Below are 23,067 nucleotides of genomic sequence, written 5' to 3'. Positions count from 1 at the left end.
CATTGTTCTCTCAGCTTCAGCTACAACTTGCAGCTTAAAGTTACTGAAGCAGTATATTTCCTTGCCGATCTTTTCTCTAAAGCGAATAAGGGTATACTGTATTTATTAATGTTGTATTTTGCAGATTTGTTGTAATATCACATAAAGGTATACATAGAATTAATTCGTACATATAGCTAAATAAACATGAAAACTACTGTAATTAGTGGAATAATATTTTTCAGTTATTTGTACGTGTCTTTTAGTGCACTGTATCATTCATCATACATATTTATGGAATATGTAGCAATAAAATAGTTTTATAATGCTCTTTATACTATTAAATAATACTCAGGAATTCATTCTATACATTTAAATTAAAACAAAAACTCAAGAAGTCACAAAAAATAACGAATGTAAGATTTTACTAATATCGACTACTAAAAATGGCAGCCATCTTGAAAAATGGCCACCATTTTGGATTTTCAAGTGGCTAACTTTTTTTTTTTTTTTTTTGTGAAAAGTGATCTACTAGCAATATGTGTTTCAAATTTTATGCTTGTATCACCAAGTGCACAATTATAACTGCTCTACTATTATTCTAACTACTTAGCTTTCTAAGGATGTGTTGTATGGGAATCCCCACAAGTCTGTTGACTCACTTTCAGACGAGGCAGGAGAATGATTGTAACTCCTCTTCCCCCACTTCCCAACATTTCCTATTTTCTTTCACTCAGCTGAGTTGCTCTGGTCTGTGTTTCCATGTCTCCCTTCCATCGAGTCTTGGATGCAGTGCAGGTACTCGGCTGCTGTCGCCGCCTTTGCTAGCTCTCTCCTCCTATCTCCTGCTGTCAGCCTCTGGAGGAAGAAGAGTTTGAATTCTTTGGTTTGATCGGCGTTTGCTGGAGCGCTGAGTTTCACTATATCCTCATGTAGTTGAGGAAAGAGACCACTCAGGGAAGAGAATAGAGCGCATTTCATGAGTTTTCTTGTACTGTGGCACACAAAGCTCCCTTTAAGTCTGCCAGGGATGGTCTAATGGTTTTTTATGAAGTCATTGAGCACCACCCATTGTGATACAGGCACTGAATTGGCACATGAATTGTCTTCGGTTGAAGATTTGGTTTTCTTTATCTCTTTTCTGTGAAGAGACGAACTTGAGACTGACAAGTGCTTTGGACATGCTGAAACAGAGTGTCGGTTTAGATTGTTGAAGTTTATCTTTTATTGAACTTATAAGGTCAGTATAAATAATTGCCTCTTCTCTGCACCAGCTTAGAGAATTTGAGGCGCCAATTTAGTGCGTTTGTGGTGCCAGCTTAGGGATTTTGAGAAGCCAGCTTTAAGTGTTTTTGGCATCAGCAGGAGTTAGCGAGGAAGAGTGTTAGTTTTTAATTTGCACAGTCAAATCCATTTCTGGCGCTGCAGGCTAATGTTCTCATGCTTATGCTAACTCAGTTTGGAAGAACTGAGAACACGTGCTCTTTGGAAGAAATGGGAACATTTATGCTCCTATCTGTAGTAAAGGCTTATGCTGCACAGGTTGAGGCAATAAGGGAGGATATATTGGTAAAAGTTTTATTTTATACCTTTGGGGATCAGTTTAGCCCTCAGGTTCTGGGAGATGGCCAATTGCAGTCTTCCTGGCATGCTTGGAGAGACTTAGTAGCAGAACCTTAAGTGGCGTAGGCACTGAAGGAGAGTTATGGTTCCTGTTAGGTTACCCTCCACGGGTTTAGTCTCCTATAGTTGTTCCTTTTATGGCTGTAAATTAGAGGGACTGAAATGGACCAAGTATTAAGGGCCGCGTTGATCGCCGAATTTCGAGGAATTATCGATTTTTAGTTTTTTACAGTTTTGGACTGGTATATGTCTAAATAAACATGTCCTGAAATATTATAGCTAAAAAAAATTTTTAAGTGGGTTTCTTTACATTTTTGTTCACTACATTTACTGGCGTTTGAGCGGCATTGAGCGAAAAATTTTCGCAAACATTCTGTTTGACTTTTTAGATGGAAGTGAGAAATGTACTTTACTTTCCTATGAAAATACCTTTGAGCTTTTCAGTCGAGAAACATGCCAAGTGCCATTTTTAAAATATAATAAATTAGATTAAAAAAATTCTTTGACCCAGGATGGCGCTTGGCATGTTTCTCGACTGATAGCCTCATATTATCTACGTTAAAAACTGGCTCTCTCTCTCTCAAAAAATATAATATCTGAGTAAATATGTATCTTGATATCTCCCCTGTGAGCAACATTGTGCGACAAATTGTCGTACAATGTCTGTATGACTTGCCAATTCTGGATAGAAAGCGAGAAATTTACTTCAGTATCTTACTAAAACTACCCATTTTCTACGATAAGAGCATGTTCATTCTCTAAAAAAATATCAAACAGAATATCAAAAAAGTAAATATATATCTATGTATCTCGATATTTTGAACTCGTTATCACACGTGTACCATGCCAACTAGTATACATATAATATTTTATGCTTCTTGACATATTTTTACTGTGTATTTTCGGAAATATTAAATTATATAAGTAGGTAACAGTTCCAAACAATAAACCATCTCATTTGTGTCTAGTAACTGGTTGTGGTTCAAGCGACATCCCAGTGCTCTGTGACGCATTCCCTTTTCAGGTTTTCTTACTGCGTAGTGCATTCACGCAATCCCATTGCCATAAGCAAGAAAAGTACCATCCTTATGAGGGAGAAATTTGAACGATTGTATCTCATATGTTTGTTACAAGAGCGGGACGAAGCAAACGGGGATTGTCTCGCCTGCTGGGATAGCAACAACACCAGAACGCCCATATCTAAGTAAGGGATATGTTTTCTGGTATTAGTGATATTCTAATTAGTGATTACTATTTTTCATAATATTAATAATTATATAAGAAAACAAAGCTTGATTTTAATGCAGTGAGTTGTCGTCTGACTCGTGACTTGTGTAGGCTTGGTTGTTCAGTGTTTGTTTACTTTATCCTCTCAGTTGTTTGTTTATTTGCTTCCAATATCTGAATGGAACACATCTACAGTGGTAGCATATATAAGTTATTCAGAAAGTTTATATTGATAGCACATACTTTTATAGATTATGAAGAAAACTTTAGGGTGAGTGTAAAACGATGGGAACAAACCTTTCCTAGAATACCATGTCCTGGCCTAATCTTATTAGGGCATTTATTTTTATAATTACAAAAAAAAATTTGCGCTGATACCATATAGCCTATATACTATTTTTTATAGGTAGCATATACTATTTTTTATAGGTTATGGAGGAAACATTATAACATGTATAGTGAATTTTTGTAGAAAATTTGTACTGATAAATTTTTGTTATGAAAAATATTTATATATATATGATAAATATATATATATATATATATATATATATATATATATATATATATATATATATATCTTTTACTGTAATACAACAGTAAAATATGGAGATAAAAAGGTCCATAAAACACTATTTGAACGTTGCAACCATATATATCGAGCACTTCCTTCTGTACCCCTGTTCACTGGTAAAATATGGGGAGATGATGCTTACAAGTGTAAATATACTGCCACGCCTACACACACACACACACACACACATATATATATATATATATATATATATATATATATATATATATATATATATATATATATATATATATATATATATATATATATATATATATATATATATATATATATGTATGTATGTAAATGTACAGTATGAATATAGATAAATATATATATATGTATGTATGTATGTAAATGTTCAGTATATGAATGCAGATTTTAGATAACATAAATCAAGAGAGAGCACATTTCTATTCACTGGATTATATTGAAAATTTCAGGACATATTTCTTATATGACAAAATATTTTTTGTGCAGAAATCAACCTTCTAACTGTCATAGTTTCATAGTTATTACAAAATAACCGTAAATTATTTCTTTTGCCGTTTTCTCAAAGCTTAGTTTTTTCAAAAATGAAAGCTTATAATGCCAAGAAGACTGAACCAAATTCGATGAAACTTTTACAGAGTGTAGTATAACTATATATCTTGATTTAGAGTGAAAAATTTCTTTTTGCATATTATTTTTGAAAAGTTTTGAAATCATCTTGCCAAATGCAAAAAAAATTAACTTAGAAGTTGAATTTCTAAATTTCCCATGTAGGAAATTTTCATTATTAGTTGAAGATTAAGTGGTAAAAATTTAAGCAAATCCCTTCATTCATAAGGAAACTAAAAGCACTTACTTTATAATGGGGCCTTATGGAGTCAGCGCTCCCCTTACGTGGATTTTACCTCTTGACTTTTTCCTAGCCCCATAAGCAACCGGAGATTGGTGCCCAGTGTTGGACGCATCGAGACTGAACAACTTTACATGCCCTTCCACGTGCTTTTGGGTTTTTCCAGCATGGTTTTAGTGACGTGCCAAAAGAATGATCAGATGTTTCAGTTGACGTATGGGAAACATTTTCCTCATACCAGTACATCCTCAGTCACGCAAGTTCCTTCGAGGTGTATTTACAGAGAAGGTATTGCTGTTCAAGGCGCTTTGTTTAGGCTCTTGTACAGTGCCTCTATAAGTATTCACAGGGAATGTCTATAGGTGGATGGTGTCGACTTATAGGAGCAAGAATTCTTCTCTACTGAGTCAGCTGGTTCAAGGTGGCCAACTGTCAACAGTATTCCAAAGGCCAAGGATCTGATGCTTCACCTGGCTCAGTCTCTGTGCATTATGATTTTCAGTCAACTTCCCTAACTACTCTTCATTCTTATCTGGTGATGTGGTGATGATACTTGCAATTTGCAGGCGTGTCTGTCAGAAAACGAGTTTACGTTCAGTATTAATTTATGGCAAATTTCATACAGAGTCTATTGTAGTTCTTACTGTCTTTCTCTTCTGCTTGTCAGCAACGGCTGTCTTGGTACATATGATTAGATGAAAATGCGGTGCAGAAAGCCAAAAAAAATTATATATTGTACAAGCGTGTACTTCTCCAAACAACAGCAGCAGCGTGTGTGGGCTTTAAATGCTTTTAAATACGCGTGGGAAGGACGCCACCGACAACACCAGCTAGCGGCGGCTGACTGAAAAACTTTTGTTTACAAGCATCATATGATTCATCGGGTCAGATTCCAGTTTGTTGTTCGAGCTCCAACGCAAAATTTACTCGACATTTCACGTCGAAATCCGATTATGTCGAGTTCTGGTACGGTCAACGACCGGGGTTCTGCTGTAAATTTTCATAATAAAATTTATTTGGATACCTACCTAGCCTCCCCATAATTTAGTGGACTGTTCAGGAGAATTCTGATGAGCTAAAACATTCAAAACATGCCTGGTGGAGAACAGGTGTACTAGACAGTCATCCAGGCAGCCATTCGATCTTTTGTTTGAATGCTGACTCGCCTATCGGCACAGATATGTAAGCTATCTTTAACAGTAGGTAAGTATCCAAATAATAAATTTTATTATGAAAATTTATACTTTCCAGTGATGCTAAAGGAGAACCTCATTTCTACCGGGTTTTGAAATACGTTTTTGCCTTTTATCACATTCAGCAATTTATTCACTATAAACTCTGAAAACTGTATAACCTTTGTCAGGCTCTGAATTCAAGTACTGTACTATATCAGTCTATTATTTTGTTGACACTAATAGACATTATGAGCGAGCAAGTCTGGTGTGATAATAAATCAACATAGCCTCTGTACTAGAATTCATTCCCCCTTTCAATGTAACTAAATATACAAGATTGCATTCCCCCCTTCAATGTAACTAATATATAAGAATGCATTCCTCCGTCAATGTAACTAAATACAGCTAAAGCTTGTCATCATTAAAAAGTATTTGTAAATCCAAATAAGGATGCCTCTGTACTAGAATTCATTCCCCCTTTCAATGTAACTAAATATACAAGATTGCATTCCCCCCTTCAATGTAACTAATATATAAGAATGCATTCCTCCGTCAATGTAACTAAATACAGCTAAAGCTTATCATCATTAAAAAGTATTTGTAAATCCAAATAAGGATGCCTCTGTACTAGAATTCATTCCCCCTTTCAATGTAACTAAATATACAAGAATGCATTCCCCCCTTCAATGTAACTAATATATAAGAATGCATTCCTCCGTCAATGTAACTAAATACAGCTAAAGCTTATCATCATTAAAAAGTATTTGTAAATCCAAATTTTTCTAAGGTGTGCCAATTTTACCTCGAATCGAGTAACCTTAATGAAGGATAATAAGTGATAAGGAAAAGCTCAGCCTAACTGAAAATCGTACACAATTTCTGATGAGTACTAACCTATAAAAATGTAGGGCATACTGTTTAATGTTACAGCTTTTATACAAAATATTCTCTCTCTCTCTCTCTCTCTCTCTCTCTCTCTCTCTCTCTCTCTCTCTCTCTCTCTCTCTCTCTCTCTCTCTCTCTCTCCCATTAATTTGTTTTTCTCCCCGTCTCTTTCATAAAAGCATTTATTTGTTATTCTCTTCCATGTTGTCCTTCAAGCATTTTTCTTTTTCTTTTATCCTCTGTCTGCACTGCAGGCGAGTATATCCCACAGGTTACCATGACTGACTGTCAGTGGATGTTAATTTTTCAGTGAAACATCAGTTGAAAAAGAGTATATCTTAGTATTGTGTCTTGAATTCATTATCTTGAAGCAGTCAGTATGGGTTCTAGGTAAATTCTCCCATGGAAAATTCCCCCACGGAAAAATCCACCACGGAAAATTCCACCTTAGGTAAATTCCACCATGGAAAATTCCACCATCATAGAGGTAAGACAATTAGATTTATATAAAAAGGTTAAAGAATGAATACATGAATAGTTTTTTTTCACATTTTATTCACAAATAAGAAAAAATAATGGCAATCGTATTAAAAACATTATTTATAAAAATATTCCAAGAACATTTATTTCAAATTGCGAGCAATAGCCCTTAGAAAATCTAGACAATTTTCATGCTCATAATTTTCAACTAAATTTTTCAATCGTGCATCAATAACTTGATAACTCTTCTTTTTGGATTTCGAGTCGCCACGTCGAATATGTGCCATTTTTGTTTGGCATAATCCTTCCTCCTTTTTAAGGGAATTACACAGTTTCCAAAAATTGGGATGGGTTGATGTTATTGAGGATCGCAGTGCATTGTGAAAACCTTCGACTGCATTGTTTGATCTTGGTAAGTCATTTAGAACTCGTTCACGTACATTCCAAAGTTCAATCGGAAACTATGGGGTTTCTCTTCTTTGGCGATGACCCCGTCCCCTCACTGTTCCAATATATGTTGTCTCAAGATAAACTATGAATTCAGTAGGGATGTCTTCATCATCAGATAAATCTAAAAAACCATTGACAACGTCCTCAATGGGCAAAAATGCTAAAGCACAAAAGCACTTTATTTTGACCTGGAAACTGTCATCTGTGTTGTACCTATGACTTTCACCAAGTGCACAGATCTTTCGCCAAATAGATTGCCCAAGATGAAAAACACAGCCAGAAACTTCAGAATGAGGAAAATGGGAAACAAAGGAATTATGGAGAGCTTGTTCAAAATCCATGAGACAAGTTGCCAGCTGCCTATTCCCTCGCAATTTACGAATAGAAGAAAAAAGATGATCATATGAGGATTCTTTTTTGTCAGGAAGTAATGCAAATAGCCTTGGCACACATGATCCTCATATGATTACATGTAGAGTTATTAACTGACACCGCAAACTAGGCGACACTTTGAAAGTTCCATCACAGGCCCAATTTCTAGAACTTTCTAAATCATCCAGGCCTTTTTCTGAAGAAAAAACTAAGATTCTGTCTGGGTCGTTAGTACCACTATCGAAGGCCAAAAACAAAGAACCATTTTCCAAGTCCTTCACCATAGAAGGAATTTCAAATCCTGATCTAGAAGTTGGAAGGACTGGAATTCCTAAAGAATGTTGCCTCCAGTTACGTATGTTACGTGCAAGTCCAGAAATAGTTTGCAACTGTGAATGTGCTTCTTCATCAAGATTTTGTACACCATTAGCTATCACTTCAAGAGTAGACACTGTGGCTGTTCTCATAACCTCGCTCTTCATTGAAGAAACTGCCTTTCGAGTATTGACGCTTGCACCACTTTCTGGGTGATTATGGGATCCAGTTGAAAGAATGACTTCTGGTTCAGTACAATTAAAAGTTGTATGTATTCTGGCCCAGCAACCTTCATAAAAGTGTTCACAACGCCAGTATGTTTTAGTTTTTCTGTTGTTATCTGCATGCTTTTCATAAATATAATTTTCTTCATCACACAGCTTTCGTTTATTTTTCTCTGATGAGATAAAGGTTGCCATGTTGAGGGCTTCCAAAGTTTAACTAAATAAGAAAATTTAGTAGATGCTCAAAGTAAATTTTCTTGAAGTGTTTTGAAATGAACAACTGAATTGACAATTTGAACGAAATGAAAAAGACAAACAATTGGCATTTAAACAAATTACGAAACAATTTAGTTTAAAAGTCGTAAACAAGAAGAAGCTATGTTTAAAAGTCGTAAACAAGAAGAAGCGTGGTGTGTGTGTGTGTATAACCTATCATTCAGGCTTAGTTGTTGTAAAGAACTAAGTCATGTTGATATTCCAATATTCCCCGTGGTGGAACTTACCGTGGTGGAATTTACCTATGGTGGAATTTACCGTGGTGGAATATACCGTGGTGGAATTTACCTTGGTGGAATTTACCGGTCACTGTCAGTATATATCTGTAATTGATACAGTTTCATTGTATCCCTATTCGTTGGTGCAGATTCACTGTATTTCTTTTTCATGTAGTGTATGGATGTTTTGCTGTTATTGGGGAAAAATTAAAATTTAATAAATATTGATTTACAGTAGCCTATGTAGCTTATGTTGATTCTTAAGGCAGAGGAGTGTAGGGAACTACTTATCCAATCCTCTCTATGGCAAATCTAGCATAAAGCATTATTAATGACTAGTTCATTCTTCTGCCTTTTCCAAAATAATAATAATCACTCCAAAGGCAACTCCTTTCAAATGAATCTTCCTCCCGCAGTCCAGTTCACTGAAATTTCTTATCTCTACCTTCAGTGTCTTTGTTGGGATTTTCTTACTCACTTGGTTTTCTCCTTGTTCCTTGGATTAGGTATTCAACTTTATATATTTATTATTATTATTATTATTATTATTATTATTATTATTATTATTATTAGGTAAATGAAACCTGTTCATATGGAACAAACCCACAGGGGTCATTGACTTGAAATTCAAGCTTCCAAACAATATGGTGTTCATTAGGAAGAAATAAGAGGAAGTAAAGAGAAATACAGAAAAATGAGATCCCACTTATTTTTTAAAAAATAAAAAAAAATAAATTAACAAACAGATAAAAAAGTAATAATATACAAGGAGAATAGTATTAGGGTTGTAATGCATCGCATTTTCGCTTGATACACAGAGGATACACAGAACTCAAGAGGAGACTGGCCATGTTGATCTGTGGAGTTTGAATTTAGCCACTCACCGTGCTTTGAATTATGCACAGTACTTGTATCATGCCAGTTTTTTTCATTTCATTCTTTCATAACCTTTTCATCAGTGATTCCTAAGATCCACTGAAAGTATCATTTTTGTTATATCCAGCATTTGTTTATTTCTAATGAAGGTCCACACGTGTGTAAGTTGACTGTTATTCTAAATTGTCTGTTTATCCACATTACACACAACTCATTTCATCCAAGAAGCTCTCATGCTCACCAATATGCACTGTTGTTCCATGTGTTTCTTCTGTCATGACCTTCAGTACTTCCATGTATTTCTTCTGTCTTCAGCCTTCAGTATCCATGTGTTTCTTCTGCCTTTGACCTTCAGTAGTTCCATGTGTTTCTTCTGTTGTTGACCTTCAGTATTACAATGGCTTAATTGTTAGCTGATTATGGTGGGTTCTGACTGTAATATCTGGCCTGGCTGCACTCCATCTTGAACAGAAATCACTGACAAAATTTTGTTAGAATCCTCAGTTTTTTAACTTGTTCAGTTATGAAAATTTTAAGCACTACTCTACTAACATGCTCACATTTTGGGCCAGCCCTGTGGTAGGTGAGAATTTAGTGTCAATAGTTTGGTTAAGTATGTAGAATAGGTTGCTTCAGCAGCTGATGGAAACACTGTTGTGGAGTATCCAAGGACTCTTTAAAAATATTCTATGCCTTAGAAAACTGTTCCAACACCCACATTCATTCTTTTTTCCTGTTGCTCCACCAGTGATAATACTTTTTCCCAGTCTCTTGTTTGTCCTCTTTTTTTGAAGTAGAAAATTTATATGGACTGGACAAATACTTATATAACTCCAAGTTCTGTTGTAATGTTATGCATAGGATTCCCTTGTTTGTTAGTGCCCCTGTTAATGTTATGGAGGAAGATACCATCTTGTGATATTTGTAGCTTATCCTTCAACCCCTTTGCAGTTGAGAGTCACCAGCCATATAATCATCTTGGTTTTCCTTTCCTCTTTAATGCTCAGCTGTCAGATGGTGCTTTTACTTATCTTTTTTTGTATCTTTCACTAGAATTTACCCATTTCTGCTCTAATGGAAGTTGTGGGTATGTAAACATTAATACGCCAGTCACAAGACTCACAATCCCTGAGTCTCATAATTTTACTACTATGGGGCTCAAAATTTTCTGACCTATCTTTGCTGTCTTTATAAATTGTGGCTATACCCCTTTTCAGATATCTCCCTTCTGACATAATCCTTGCAAATATTCCACCCACACAGAAAAATATTCTGCATTGGGGATTTCAGTTTACTCTTCAAGGACTGATCCTTAGGGTTTGGAAGCTTATCAGATTTTGTAGTCTTGGCAATCTTGGATAGAAAATTCAGTGCCATATGTGAGTTGCAGACTGACATGGCTGAAGTACCAGTGCTCTCAAACTTTATTTTTTACTTTAAATGCTGAGACCTATGCCTCTAGTAATTCCTGTAGGTTCTCGTGACTGTAATCTTATTGCAGTCTTTTAGCTTTTGCATCCCCTGTGCTTATTCCCTCTGACTCTTAGAGCTCAGTTTGGTGAGTACTTGATGGATTGTCATTTAACTCCATAAGACCCTATCAGTGAGACTGTGTTGGAGTGTATAGCTGTTCTTTTAAAATGTTTTGTTTTAATTTTGCTGTCTTTATTGCAGTGCAATCTGGACTTCATCAGGCTAAGAACTTGTAAGATGTTGTAGTCTAAAAAAGCACCGTAAGTTGGTGGCGCCATAAGATGGTGACCCACTATTGCTCTACGAAAAAATCCACAAATAGGCGAGTTTTCCACGAGTAATGTAGAGATAGGTTCTTCTGAAAAATCCACAAATCCAGAATTGCAAATGTGGTGGTTGACTGTAGACCTAATTGTCTCAAAAGACATCATTAAAACACAAATTTGAGAAAGGTATGAGAATAGCAGGGCAGGCAGTTGGAATGCTCAGTACCAGGTGGAAGAATATTATTCGATTGTTGCTGTTAAAAGAATTTTAAGTTTGTGATCTCAGTATTTGCAGATTTTTCTGTGGAACATAACTCCAAATTATTCGTGGAAAGTTTTCTATTCGCAGATTTGTTCGTAGCACGTATCTAAAGTATTTGCTAATTAACAGTTGTAGGAGTGTTCACACGTAGCTGTAAGCCATATAATTTTAAGGGCAATGTTGCAAGATGACTTTGAAATGATTTTAAAGTGTTTTAGGATGATAGTTTAAGGTATATTTGGTGTTTGAACTGTTAAAATAGGCAGTTGTAAGCATTTTGAGAGGGGGTCTCAAGTACTCGTGGATTTCAGCTATTCATGGGCGGTTGTGGTCCCTATCCCCCGCGAATGCTTGGGGTCAACTGTATACTAGTTTTGACATTGGATAGTTGGTAGGATTTGAAAATGGTCTTCAAAATGGTATAAAATAACAATTACTGTATAATCAATGTCTAAGTATCATTATGCTATTGAGGATTCATGTTTGGTCTCCACAATAGTGAAGGAAAAGTAAAACTCAGAATGATGATTTTTATTCATGAAACAAAAGATTTTTCTGTTGTTTTTTTATTGTCATATAGATCAAATTTATATTACATTTGCCTTTCAGAAATAGGTGAAGAAAATGACGACGAAGGTGATTACATTGTAAGTGACCCTGGACAAAATGGCTTCCATATGCCAGGAACTTATGAAGACAACATGGAAGGTAGTAAGTTGAAATTATGCTTTCTAATTGTACATTGACACAACTTTCTTAGATTATTAATATCTGCACTATATGTGAATACCCCCTTTCTTGTTTATTCTCTTGATCTCTGTATCGTGTACTGTCCAACCATGACACTGTCATGAGCACTGAATGGCTGAAAGTGCCTTATTGCATATATTAATAGAAGCCAAGGGTGCTAGATGCAAGATTGATTACTTAAATGATATAAGAAGCTTATTATGAATTACTGTATAGTAACATCATTGTATTTTACTTATTTCATTCATACTAGTGAATAAAATTTTTGAAAATCTTAAAGCCATGGAACACTGCTGTAAGGTGAGTTGAAGAGAATAATTCCTCTTGCACTTATTACAACACGCTCTGAACGTACAACAGATGTTCGATTGTTATGCAAATCATACATATCTAGGAATACCGTATGGAATTGTAATATAATTGTCCAGCAGATAAAATACACCTTACATAAATGATACGAAGCTTGTATAAATACTGAACTGTACTGGATCCTCTGTCATGTAGGCATAAGAGGAAACTAAGGGGGCAAATAAAACATTACATTAAAGTAAATATGACTATATCAAACATAAAAATTTTCATAAACAACTATTCAACATTACTGTGGTCCATAATAGCAAGCAATTTGTAGGAACTGTTGAATAATGAAACAGAAAACAAGGAAAGTAGAACTTGTATCCCTTTAGAAAATTATGAGTTTCCATGGCTGGAGATTTTTATATTTTTAGTGGCTGACAGTTCTGTTATGAAATAAAGATTGTTAAACAGTAAGACCAAACTGTTTCTTGCAAGATTTGAGCCATTAGTATAAGTTACATAGTGTAGAATTTCAGGCCTCTCAATTGCCAATTGTTTTATGGACATATTGTAGAGACGTGATCGTTAGCGAGAAGTAAAATTTTCTCATCCTAGCATTGTCCAGGTTGTAAGAGAATTCTGATCAAAGTTCTTCACAATCAAGAGTTCACTTGTTTAAAGCAATTGATTTATGGTAAGTCGACTATAGTTTTCTACCTCTTAGCCTTTCTTTATAACCTGGTAAAGTATATGTTATTTATAATGTTATGCTACCTAGTTTATCCTCTTTGTGATTAAAGAATATTTTCATTTGCAGATTTAGAAAACGATGATGGTGAAGCAATGGAAACAGGACAGTTTGATGATGCAGAAGACATGTGAAATCTTTTTGTTCTCAAGGTATCAGAAGTTTTTAGTTATTCAGAAATTTGTATAATTTAAGTTCAGATTATTTCCTGGTTAGCAAATATCTGCTTTGAATGTATGCATTAGAGTTGCCATGCACCATTGCATATTAAGTATTAAAATCAGTATGATATAGTGACCATAAGTGATCAACAAACCAAAGTTTTTTTTTTTTTCTAAGTATTTAGTGTGATCTGTCGATTTTATGTATGTAATGTGGTCCACTGTTTTTCAATTTTATATTGGGTTACAGAATCTGATTTCATAATTAAATTTAGAGGGATTTGACTGCCCACTGCTGTTGATGAAAGTGCAATATCTAGTAGGCAGAGAGAATCAAGATCTCAAGACATGGCATTATGTTCAGCTTTAAATTTGATGTGACTTTTAATACTGGAAATATAAGTCAGATAACAGTAATAACACTTCTTGAAGAAGGATGAAGTTTTTTCTTATAGAAATTCCCATTTTTGTTATGGAGTCTATTTTTATACAATTTCCTTTTTCTTTGACTGTTGTCTGTTTTTCATAGAAAACATTAAGTAGTTAAGAGCAGTCTCCAGTTTTCTGTAGTGTTTACAGAGACTATTACAGTAAAAAGAGTTGAAATATTTACTTTAGTTTTAATTTCCCAGGGATTCGAAGTGAAGTAAATTATGTCAAAGTGATAATTACATTTATTGTGACATTTAAGGAATTCTATTTTTGAGACCTTTATCCTTGTAAAGCATTACTGCCTACACTGCCAAATTTTTTTTTTTTTTTTTTTTTTTTTATCAAAGCTGTAATGATTGCTTGGATTTTTATCATGTGATTGAACCAGACCACTCAGCTATTTCTGCTGAGTTGGCCAAAATAAAATGGATTTACAGAGTATTGCATAATTTGCAAGATAATGATTAATGACAAACTTAGCACGCAGTTAGGTTATTTTAACATTGTGTTATATGGTTGAGGCAGACAAGAGTGATGTATATCACTGAAAAGCATAAAAAAATACTCATTTGACTCATGGTATAAAAAAAAATCAATGAAATAGTCGGTAATCTGATATTTCAGAAGTCAAGATGGTTAGGTCATGCGATGAGTAGAACAGGTAATCAGAAAAGTTGTTGGACAAGAACCAATAAAGTACCCTAAATCAAAGGTAGACCTAGACCAGAATGGGGATTCAGGCAGATAATGAACAAAATTTGAAGAGTAAAAAAAACTTGTATTACATCTAACCCTGTAAAAGGAAAATATTGTATATATTTCATGATGATGGTAACCAAGCACCATGATATAGTGCTGAAGCACATGTTTGCATCTAATACATTATTACATCATTAGATGTACAATACAATAAAAACTTGGGAATCATTACACAACTGTGCTGTATCCATCAAGTAGTTTATCATAATCCATGAAGTGAAATATGTTACATAAAATAAATTAACCTTTACGTCTTAGTTGTCAATAAAGTAGCTGGAATTAACATAAAGCATTTACGTTGTCCCTGAGGAGTTTTGCAGTAACTGATAATTTCTGTTAAATTATTAAAGCCATTAAAATATCCAGCTATGAACACGAGGAACCTAACAAATCAGCAAGGTTTCACTTAAGTTTTGAATTATTTTTTTAAACTCATGTTTTATTTTCATTAGTTTTTATGCTGTAATGTTGGGCAAAATAAAATCAGCAAACCTAATCTGTTTATAAAACAGTATGTGTGGCTCTCTCTGTTTTGTATTTCATTGGACAATATATTTTTATTATCTAATAAAGTACCAATTTCGTGTTGATGCTCAATGTTAAATCATAATTTATGTAAAGGAAATCCAAAGGTAACTTCATTTGGAAGCCAAATCAAAACCTTGTGTGACTGTAATCAGTTGAACAAGGTTGGTGCAAGTAGTTTAGAAATGTGTAACTGGGAACCGTAGACTTATCCGTCTGAAATTGTAGAGTACAAGTATTTCAGTGAATAACTAATTTTGCATACAAAAATATTGAAACAATGGAAAGAGATGTCATTAAAGTGCTAGGAATAATGATAGCTTAGAAATATACAGAATTTATTTTATTTTTAGTTTACCTATATTTAAAAATGAACTTGTCAGGGGAGTGCTTGGTATCACATCCTTTCAATTTGTTTTGTGACTTGCAGCTATATTATCTGTGTCACATTCAGCTGTACACATGTTGATGACCATACTGCACATTCACTGTCCTCAGGTCTTAGTCTGTGCCAAAGTCTGTATTATGGCCCTTAACAGACTTGCTGTACAGTGTTGCTGGTTAAGGTTACTTTCAGATGTGTTCATTTTCCTTGAATGTTTATCTACTTTTTACTTTTATATTTCTGTTAATAGCTAATTATACCCTACAGTGATTGTTATTGTTATTAGCTGTACAGTATTTGTTTAGTTTGATTTTATCTTTTATTTATATTATGACCATTCAGTTAGGTGTGAGTTTGCTAGGCAATTTTTGGCTTTTTTGCATTTTCCAAATGAATGTATGCTCATTATGCATTATTATGAATAATAATGATTATCATATTAATAGTCATAATAGATATGAAATTGGCAGGACAAAGACAAAAATAATTGATCATAATACATACATATTTATAGACTTGACATATTATACGCACATACACAAGCACCCAAACAAGCTAAAAATAAAATTATTCTCAGTTTAACAGTTGGTTATGTACACTAAAATACAATATTTATAAATTATCTATACAGGAAATGTAAGACAAACAATAAACTAGCATCATATTGTAATTGTGGATTTGAGTGTCATGACTCGTGTTCAATGCTTTAAGGAAGGAGTTGGAGCATCCATCTACCCATTTCAAAGAACTAAAATAAGCTGTCCTTATGAAGTCATTCATGAGGCCCTACTGTGTGTCAGAACCCAATCCAATTGTTGCTTGATGTTTTAATATGCTTATAGTCTATAACAGGTCTCCCTGGAGCACTTGGAGTACATTTTCCGTCTCCATTGCAAAATTTAATATTCTCTTCAGTGAATCCCCTGCGTAACATAGTTTTCTCATTTCCCTATGTATATGTCAGTCATCATGGAAATCAGGTGAAATGGTGACACAAATACAGTAGTTGAAAGAATCAACAATGGCAAGCCTCTCGTTACCCTGGTACAGATGTGGACAGTCATTTAATGGGACACTTCCTGACCACATATACATACATGTTGATGCTTTAACTGTCTGTAATTTTCTTTTTTACTTTCTAAGTTATTTAATACAACAACCTAAAAGGTTCATACAGAGCAAATCATAAACACTGCAAATGCAGAGTACGGAAGTTATATTTGTTCTCAACACCAGTAAAATAAAAGAACATTTAGCAATTATAATGGGTGACATCATTAGTGATGAAAACAGAAACAAGTACATGATTTGCAACTGGTGATATATACAATTTATTAAATAAATCAGAGCTAATATGTATGTTAGGTCAACTACAGTACTTGGGAATTACAATACTGTACTTGGATTACTGGATTTAATTTGCATCTTTGCTCATATTAAGATTATTTGAAATTTTTATGTTGCTGATTTTAGGACAGCTTTTCTAGATGTAATGTCCCTGGTAAAATGTTTTGGACCCCTAAATAATGAATTAGCCTCATCTGATGCCAGTGCTAACCTCAGTTTTCACCTCCATGGGATACCAGAAAAGTAAGACGTTACAGCTCAGCGTGGTGTAGAAGTCACCAAACAGCCAGGGGTATGGGCGTTTAGTACCACACCCTAAAATGATACTGAAAATTCAGGAGGAAGAAGAATGAACCGTCTGGTTTGTAATGTGTGGGTGTTGTATACGACCAGAAATATAGTTGATTTGTGTAGGGATAGAATAATTCATGTTTAGGCACTGGAGTGGGGAAATGGTTCCAGTAGATGTAACTAAGAATCATAGGGATCTAATGTTACTTGGTATGAACTTAGGTGTATGGTAGGATCTTGAATAGGTTCACAGGCCAAGAGCAGTAGAGATTTGGTCCAGGATTGGGGTGTGTATGTCAAGTGTTTAATATGAAAGTGCCTTGTGAGAAATTTTAAACCAGAGTTAAAATGCTCTTAAGTTGCATACATGGGCCTAGAAAAAGTTTGTGATCAATAAGAGGAAATGTGTATGTGTATGGTATTATGGAAAATTTTTATGAGCAATTAAAATTTTTCCAAAGGGAAGCAACACATGCATTAGACACGTAGTGCGCTGTAGGCATTACTTAGGTTCTTTGCAGCTTCCCTTCCCCCCTAGCTGCAGCCTCTTTCATTCCTTTTACTGTAAATCCATTCATATTTTTTCTTCCATCTTACTTTCTACCCTCTTATAATAATTTTTCATAGTGCAACTGCGAGGCTTTCCTCCTGTTACACCTCTGTAACCTTTTACTGTTGATTTTCCTTTCACTGCTGAATGACCTCATAGGTCCCAGCACTTGGTCATGTGGAAAGAATAAGAGCCATGCATAAACAGCGTATAATTCTGAAGAAATAAGGAAGTATGAGACGCAGACTTAAAAATCACTTGATATATGTTGTGAAAGAAGGCTGGACAGGAAGGGCGTTATATTCAGTAGGCGTAACAGTACAAAGCAAGATAGAGGCAAATGTTGCAGTGTGTACAGTGAGTCAGGTGCAGTGCATATGATCATTGTCAATAATAACAATTATTTGGTGTAAGTTTTCACAACTAAAAATTCGTGCACGATTCACCAACTGAAATACGAATGGGTCGGTTTTTTTCTCTCTCTGAGGACCAATGGACTGGGTAGACATAGGATATTGACAGTATTTAACTGGACATTTGTACATTCATTTAGATGGTTCTTTGTTATTATGATACCTTGCAATCTATTCTTCCATTCATCATGTGCATTAGCTTTCCGTTAAATGACTTGTAGTATGCTTTAAGATATTGAATTAGTTTAACATGTAAAATTTTTTAGTTTTCTTTGAATGCCCGTTTGTCTTCTGTCGGCGATTATGTGCAGCATACAGATTTGAACAATTAAGCATGATTCCATAAACAGCACATTTTTGTGTATCCTCTACTTTTACCCACCTGTGACACTGTTCAGACACTTGCTTTACATACGTTAAGTGAAGTACAAGATATCATGGTTAACTTTGTGTTAATGTGAGCATTGGCCTATGAACTCTTCGTTTGTGAAACTTTTTTTTAGTAGTCTATGATTATACCAAATACTGCTACCATCATGAAAGAACCAAAGGGCAAGATTAAACAGCTGGTCAAGGATCAAGGGTCCTTGCTGGCCTAAGGGCAGCTTAGTCTATATCATAAACAAGGGCAGCATAGATGTTCACCCACTGCTTCTCTTACTTACTTTATTCTTTGTAAATAAATGTCACAGCATTATTTTAGGTAAACACAAATCTTTCCACTTGGCTAGAATGATATTTGTATTATCTTACAAAGCCAAAAAGCTGAACAAATGTTCATATCATAAATATCTGATGCATTTCTTATGATGATGGTGGCAGTTTAGTTTTCATTGCAACAAATTCCTGTGGTAGGGCACATAAATGTGTGCAATCCATCTAAAAAAGATAACTATCATTCATTTTTTGAAAAAAAAAATTGTTTTTGCTTTCCATTGCTGTAAGAATGCATTGATGTGTAATTCCCATTACTATTTTACAACTCATTGCATCTACCTGTTGCCAAGTTAGCCGATGCAATGGAGCCCTTTACACAGCGGAGAGAGAGGAAGGTGCTTCAGCGATTTTTAGGTAAGGGGAGTAATTAAATATGCCAGAAGTATTTATGAGCACGAAGGACCTTGAATCTATACGTTGTGTAGTTATACACATGGCCATAGTCATGGAATAGGTTATGGTTTAGAAATAGTTCCAATTGTAAGTATATCAGGTGTGATTTTTATTGGCGGTGTTGTTAGTCTTACTAGGCTAACTATGTATAAAACTAGCAGTCATGATAATTCTAGGTTAATTAGTTTTTCTGTCTAATATTCTTTTGTTTTGCAATACACCTTATTTATTTCAGTATTTAATAGAAATTTTCAACTTGGTCCCCAGAACGAGTGCCCAATACTGTTAAACGATATGCTACCGGATTATAGCATGTCGGTCTTGGTGAGGCTATTTGCAGTAATCGCCAAACAGCCGGACTATTTTGAATAATGCATTTTACCAGAATGTAGGTCTCTTCTGTTGATGTTTTCGGCATATTCCACACAGTACGGTAGGAGAAGTTAGGCAGCTAAGCAGGGGGGACACCAAAAGGAACAGATGAAAAATAAAAGTATGTAAGCAACGCAGGTGAGTTAGTTGGTTTAGATTAAAGTAGCACTATGCCAGCACAGGCCCTTGTCAAAAGGTAGGCTGTAAGTGCTGTGATGTATCAAAGGGAATGGGAGAGAAGCCTACTGTGGACCTCTGAACTTGGGTAACCAACTAATACCCAATGAGTAGTTCAGCTCAGGGTTGCAAGGATGTTATCGAGAACCTTTAGTACCGAATGAAATCACCAGCGTAGACTTCTATAGGTGCGCCACAATAATTTCCTATGTAGAATTTTTTTTCCCTGCCTGTCCCATCACTCACTCTCTCCACTTTATTCGTGTATTCTTTCTCATTCCCGAGACTCTCCGAGTTTCATGCAACGCCATTTTCACAATTCGTACTCTGCCTTATCTTTGTTTAAAAAAGGTGGATAATCACATTAGTCCAGACTGATTACAAGCATATTATGTAATGTTTTATATACTTATTTTATGATGGTGGAAAAAGATACAATAGAAAATATTTATTCATACAATGTTTTCTCAGTTTTCATTTTCATTTTGTGTTTAATATCTCTATCTCTTGCTCTAATGAAATATCGGGATATGAATTTGAAAAATCATGTGTTGACATTGAACATCACTGTTATCGCAAGACTGTAAAGTCCCCGCTTAACGTGTTCTCAGTGGAGAACATCCCGTTTTCTGCGGTGCCTTTCCGCGACCTAAGGTCGAGCGGAATATATATTTATCATCACAATTATAAACTATGTATATGTTGTCTTTCCAAGCAATCATGTATTATGTACAAGTAACAAGTTATTTATTTCATAAGTCAGACATTATTTATCACTATGTTCTCTGTATGAACCTGTCCTGTTTTTTAAGGAGCTAGTTTGACCTCAGGTCACCTGTAAATCTTTGCACCAGCGGTCTCTGCATTACACAGACGTCCGCATCCTGCTTTATAAGCAGCTAATTTTTATCAATAAATCAGCAGTACCTGTCTCCCTGCTCATTATTTCACACCTCTCTCACAGTGGTTATCCCCAGAGTGGTTCCCAGAAGCCATTAACGGACCCAAACGGCGACTAATTCTTGGCCCAATGAACCTAATCCACGCCCCTAACGGACTAACTACGACGCTCTAACAAAGCATTCGGGCATTAACCGAACCGACCCTTGTCGGCAGATCGCCAATGTCATTAGCGGACCCACACGGCACGCTCTCCTAGCATGTATTGGCGTGAGTGTTCCCACACACACTGCAAGTGAGAGCGCGAAGAGAGCATGGATGGAGACATTCCCAACCACATACAAATTACCGCGAACCTCTCGGAGGCAGACACCTCCCACTCGCAACCCCCCTCCCATGCGCACCTCCACACCAGTACTGCCACCCCATGCGATGCCCCTGATGGACCAACCAAAGACAGCCCTTAACATAAGGCTGCCACCATTCACCAGGGAGAACGCAGCGTCTTGGTTCTATGGGGTCAAGGGGCAACTCAGAATAGCAGGCCTGACTGACGAGGTGTTGAAGGTGGACATTGCCATTAACGCCCTCCCAGAGGAGATTTATAAGATCACCCCATGGTTGATGACTACGTCGGTCCCACCACCTTCCAAGAACTGAAATCCACTCTCGTCGAGACCTGCAGGGAGAGAGCTGGCCGGACCCTCAACCTCGCCCTCAACCCCTGGCAGGAGGGAAACCTCTTAGAAGTGTGGCACGCCCTCCAGGACCTCCTCCTCCTCCCTGAGACTGACAGCAGCGGCAGGTGCACAGAAATCAGTCTGTCGAGGGAGATCTTCCTGCGGCAGCTACTGCTGGAGGTCCGTGGACAGATCACGGATGCATACACCCTGCCAGTTGAGGACCTAATCAGGTTGGCACAGCAGCTGACAGACTTCACGAAGGCGGCCAAGCGGACAACCACGCCCGCACACCCTGCCAACTGCCTCCTGCCAGAGGACCCCACCAAGGAGCCCGTCAACTCCATTAAGCAGAAAAGGTTTTCCCACCAGCAGAAGAAGGAAGGGCCTGGGCTATGCTACTTCCACTGGAGGTTCGGGAGAGCCGCCCGGAAGTGCGAAGCCCCCTGCCCTTTCTTCCCTTCAAAAAAAACGGAGGAGGAGGAGGCGGCCAACTCCAAAGGCTGCCATGGCAGCAACAACAAAAATACCCAGGGACCCCTTACCAGTAGGGTTCTACATCCGCGACGCAATCTCTGGCAGGATGATGTTGGTCGACACTGGAGCCATGTGTTCGGTGTTTCCACCTTCAGGAGAGGACCTCAGATGTCCGCCGGACTTGCCTGACGGCTGCAAACAGGTCCCCCATCCTCTCCTACAGCACCAAGCTCCTGTTGATCTCCATCCTTGGCCAGAGGTACAACTGGGAGTTCACCATCGCGGACGTCAGGACTCCACTCCTGGGGGCGGACTTCCTCGCCCACTTCAGTCTGGCAGTTGATGTTGGCCACAAACGCCTGCGAGACACCCAGTCCTGCCACGCCAGGCCCCAGGGAGCCTGTCATCTGTTCCATTGTGCCCCACCAGTATGGTTCCCTCCTGAAGGAGTTCCCGGAGGTCTTCAAACCCGAGCTCCGCCAGATGCCTGGGAGTCCTGCCAAACATGGGATATACCACCATATTAAGACAAAGGGTCCCCTGAAGGCCTTCACAGAGATGGGAAGGGTGGGCATATGCAAAAAGGCTCCCAGCACGTTGGCTTCCCCTCTTCACATAGTGCAGAAAGCAGACGGCACCTGGAGGCCCTGCGGCGACTACAGGTGGCTGAACCTGGCAACAGAGCCGGACCACTACCCCCTGCCGAACATGCAGGACCTGAAGGACTTTTTCCATGGGGCCAGGATACTTTCCAAAATGGACCTACTAAAATCTTATTTTCAGATCCCAGTAGCTCTGGAGGACATCCCCAAGACCGCCATCGTCACACCCTTCGGGTCCTACGTCTTCGCCTTCTCCACCTTCGGCCTGAGGAACACGGGTGCGACCTTCCAGAGATCGATGGACAGCATCTTGGGGAACCTGGACTTCTGCATCTGCTATGTCGACGATATCCTAATCTTTTCCAGATCCTGGGAGGAACACCTACGACACATCCGGAAGGTCCTGCAGCGCCTACAGGAGAATGGCCTCGTCATCAGGTTTGACAAATGCACCTTCGGCACTGAGAAGGTGGAGTTTCTGGGCCACGAGATATCTCCAGAGGCCGTCCTCCCTATGTCGTCGAAGGTCAAAACAGTCAAGAGGTTCCCCACCCCTAACTCCATCAGGGCCGTTC

The 23,067-nt window shown here is 37.0% G+C and overlaps 1 protein-coding gene across 3 annotated transcripts in view; it reads left to right on the top strand.

The window, feature by feature from the left end:
• The window catches only part of icln (chloride nucleotide-sensitive channel icln), a 33,494-nt gene extending 19,412 nt beyond the window's left edge, over nucleotides 1-14,082 (top strand). For 2 of the 3 annotated variants that reach the window (XM_067093714.1, XM_067093734.1), the window contains exons 4-5: nucleotides 12,126-12,227; nucleotides 13,381-14,082. In XM_067093714.1, coding sequence (XP_066949815.1) covers nucleotides 12,126-12,227; nucleotides 13,381-13,445 — 167 coding nt within the window. In that variant the 3' untranslated portion in view covers nucleotides 13,446-14,082. The remainder of the gene's footprint in view (nucleotides 1-12,125; nucleotides 12,228-13,380) is intronic. The other variant, XM_067093723.1, reaches the window with a different exon arrangement.
• Nucleotides 14,083-23,067: the final 8,985 nt, after the last annotated feature.

Source organism: Macrobrachium rosenbergii, chromosome 4 (assembly GCF_040412425.1).
Source record: "Macrobrachium rosenbergii isolate ZJJX-2024 chromosome 4, ASM4041242v1, whole genome shotgun sequence".
Lineage (NCBI taxonomy): Eukaryota > Metazoa > Arthropoda > Malacostraca > Decapoda > Palaemonidae > Macrobrachium > Macrobrachium rosenbergii.
Note: the sequence above shows the minus strand (reverse complement) of the source record. Positions and strands in the feature narration are given on the sequence as shown.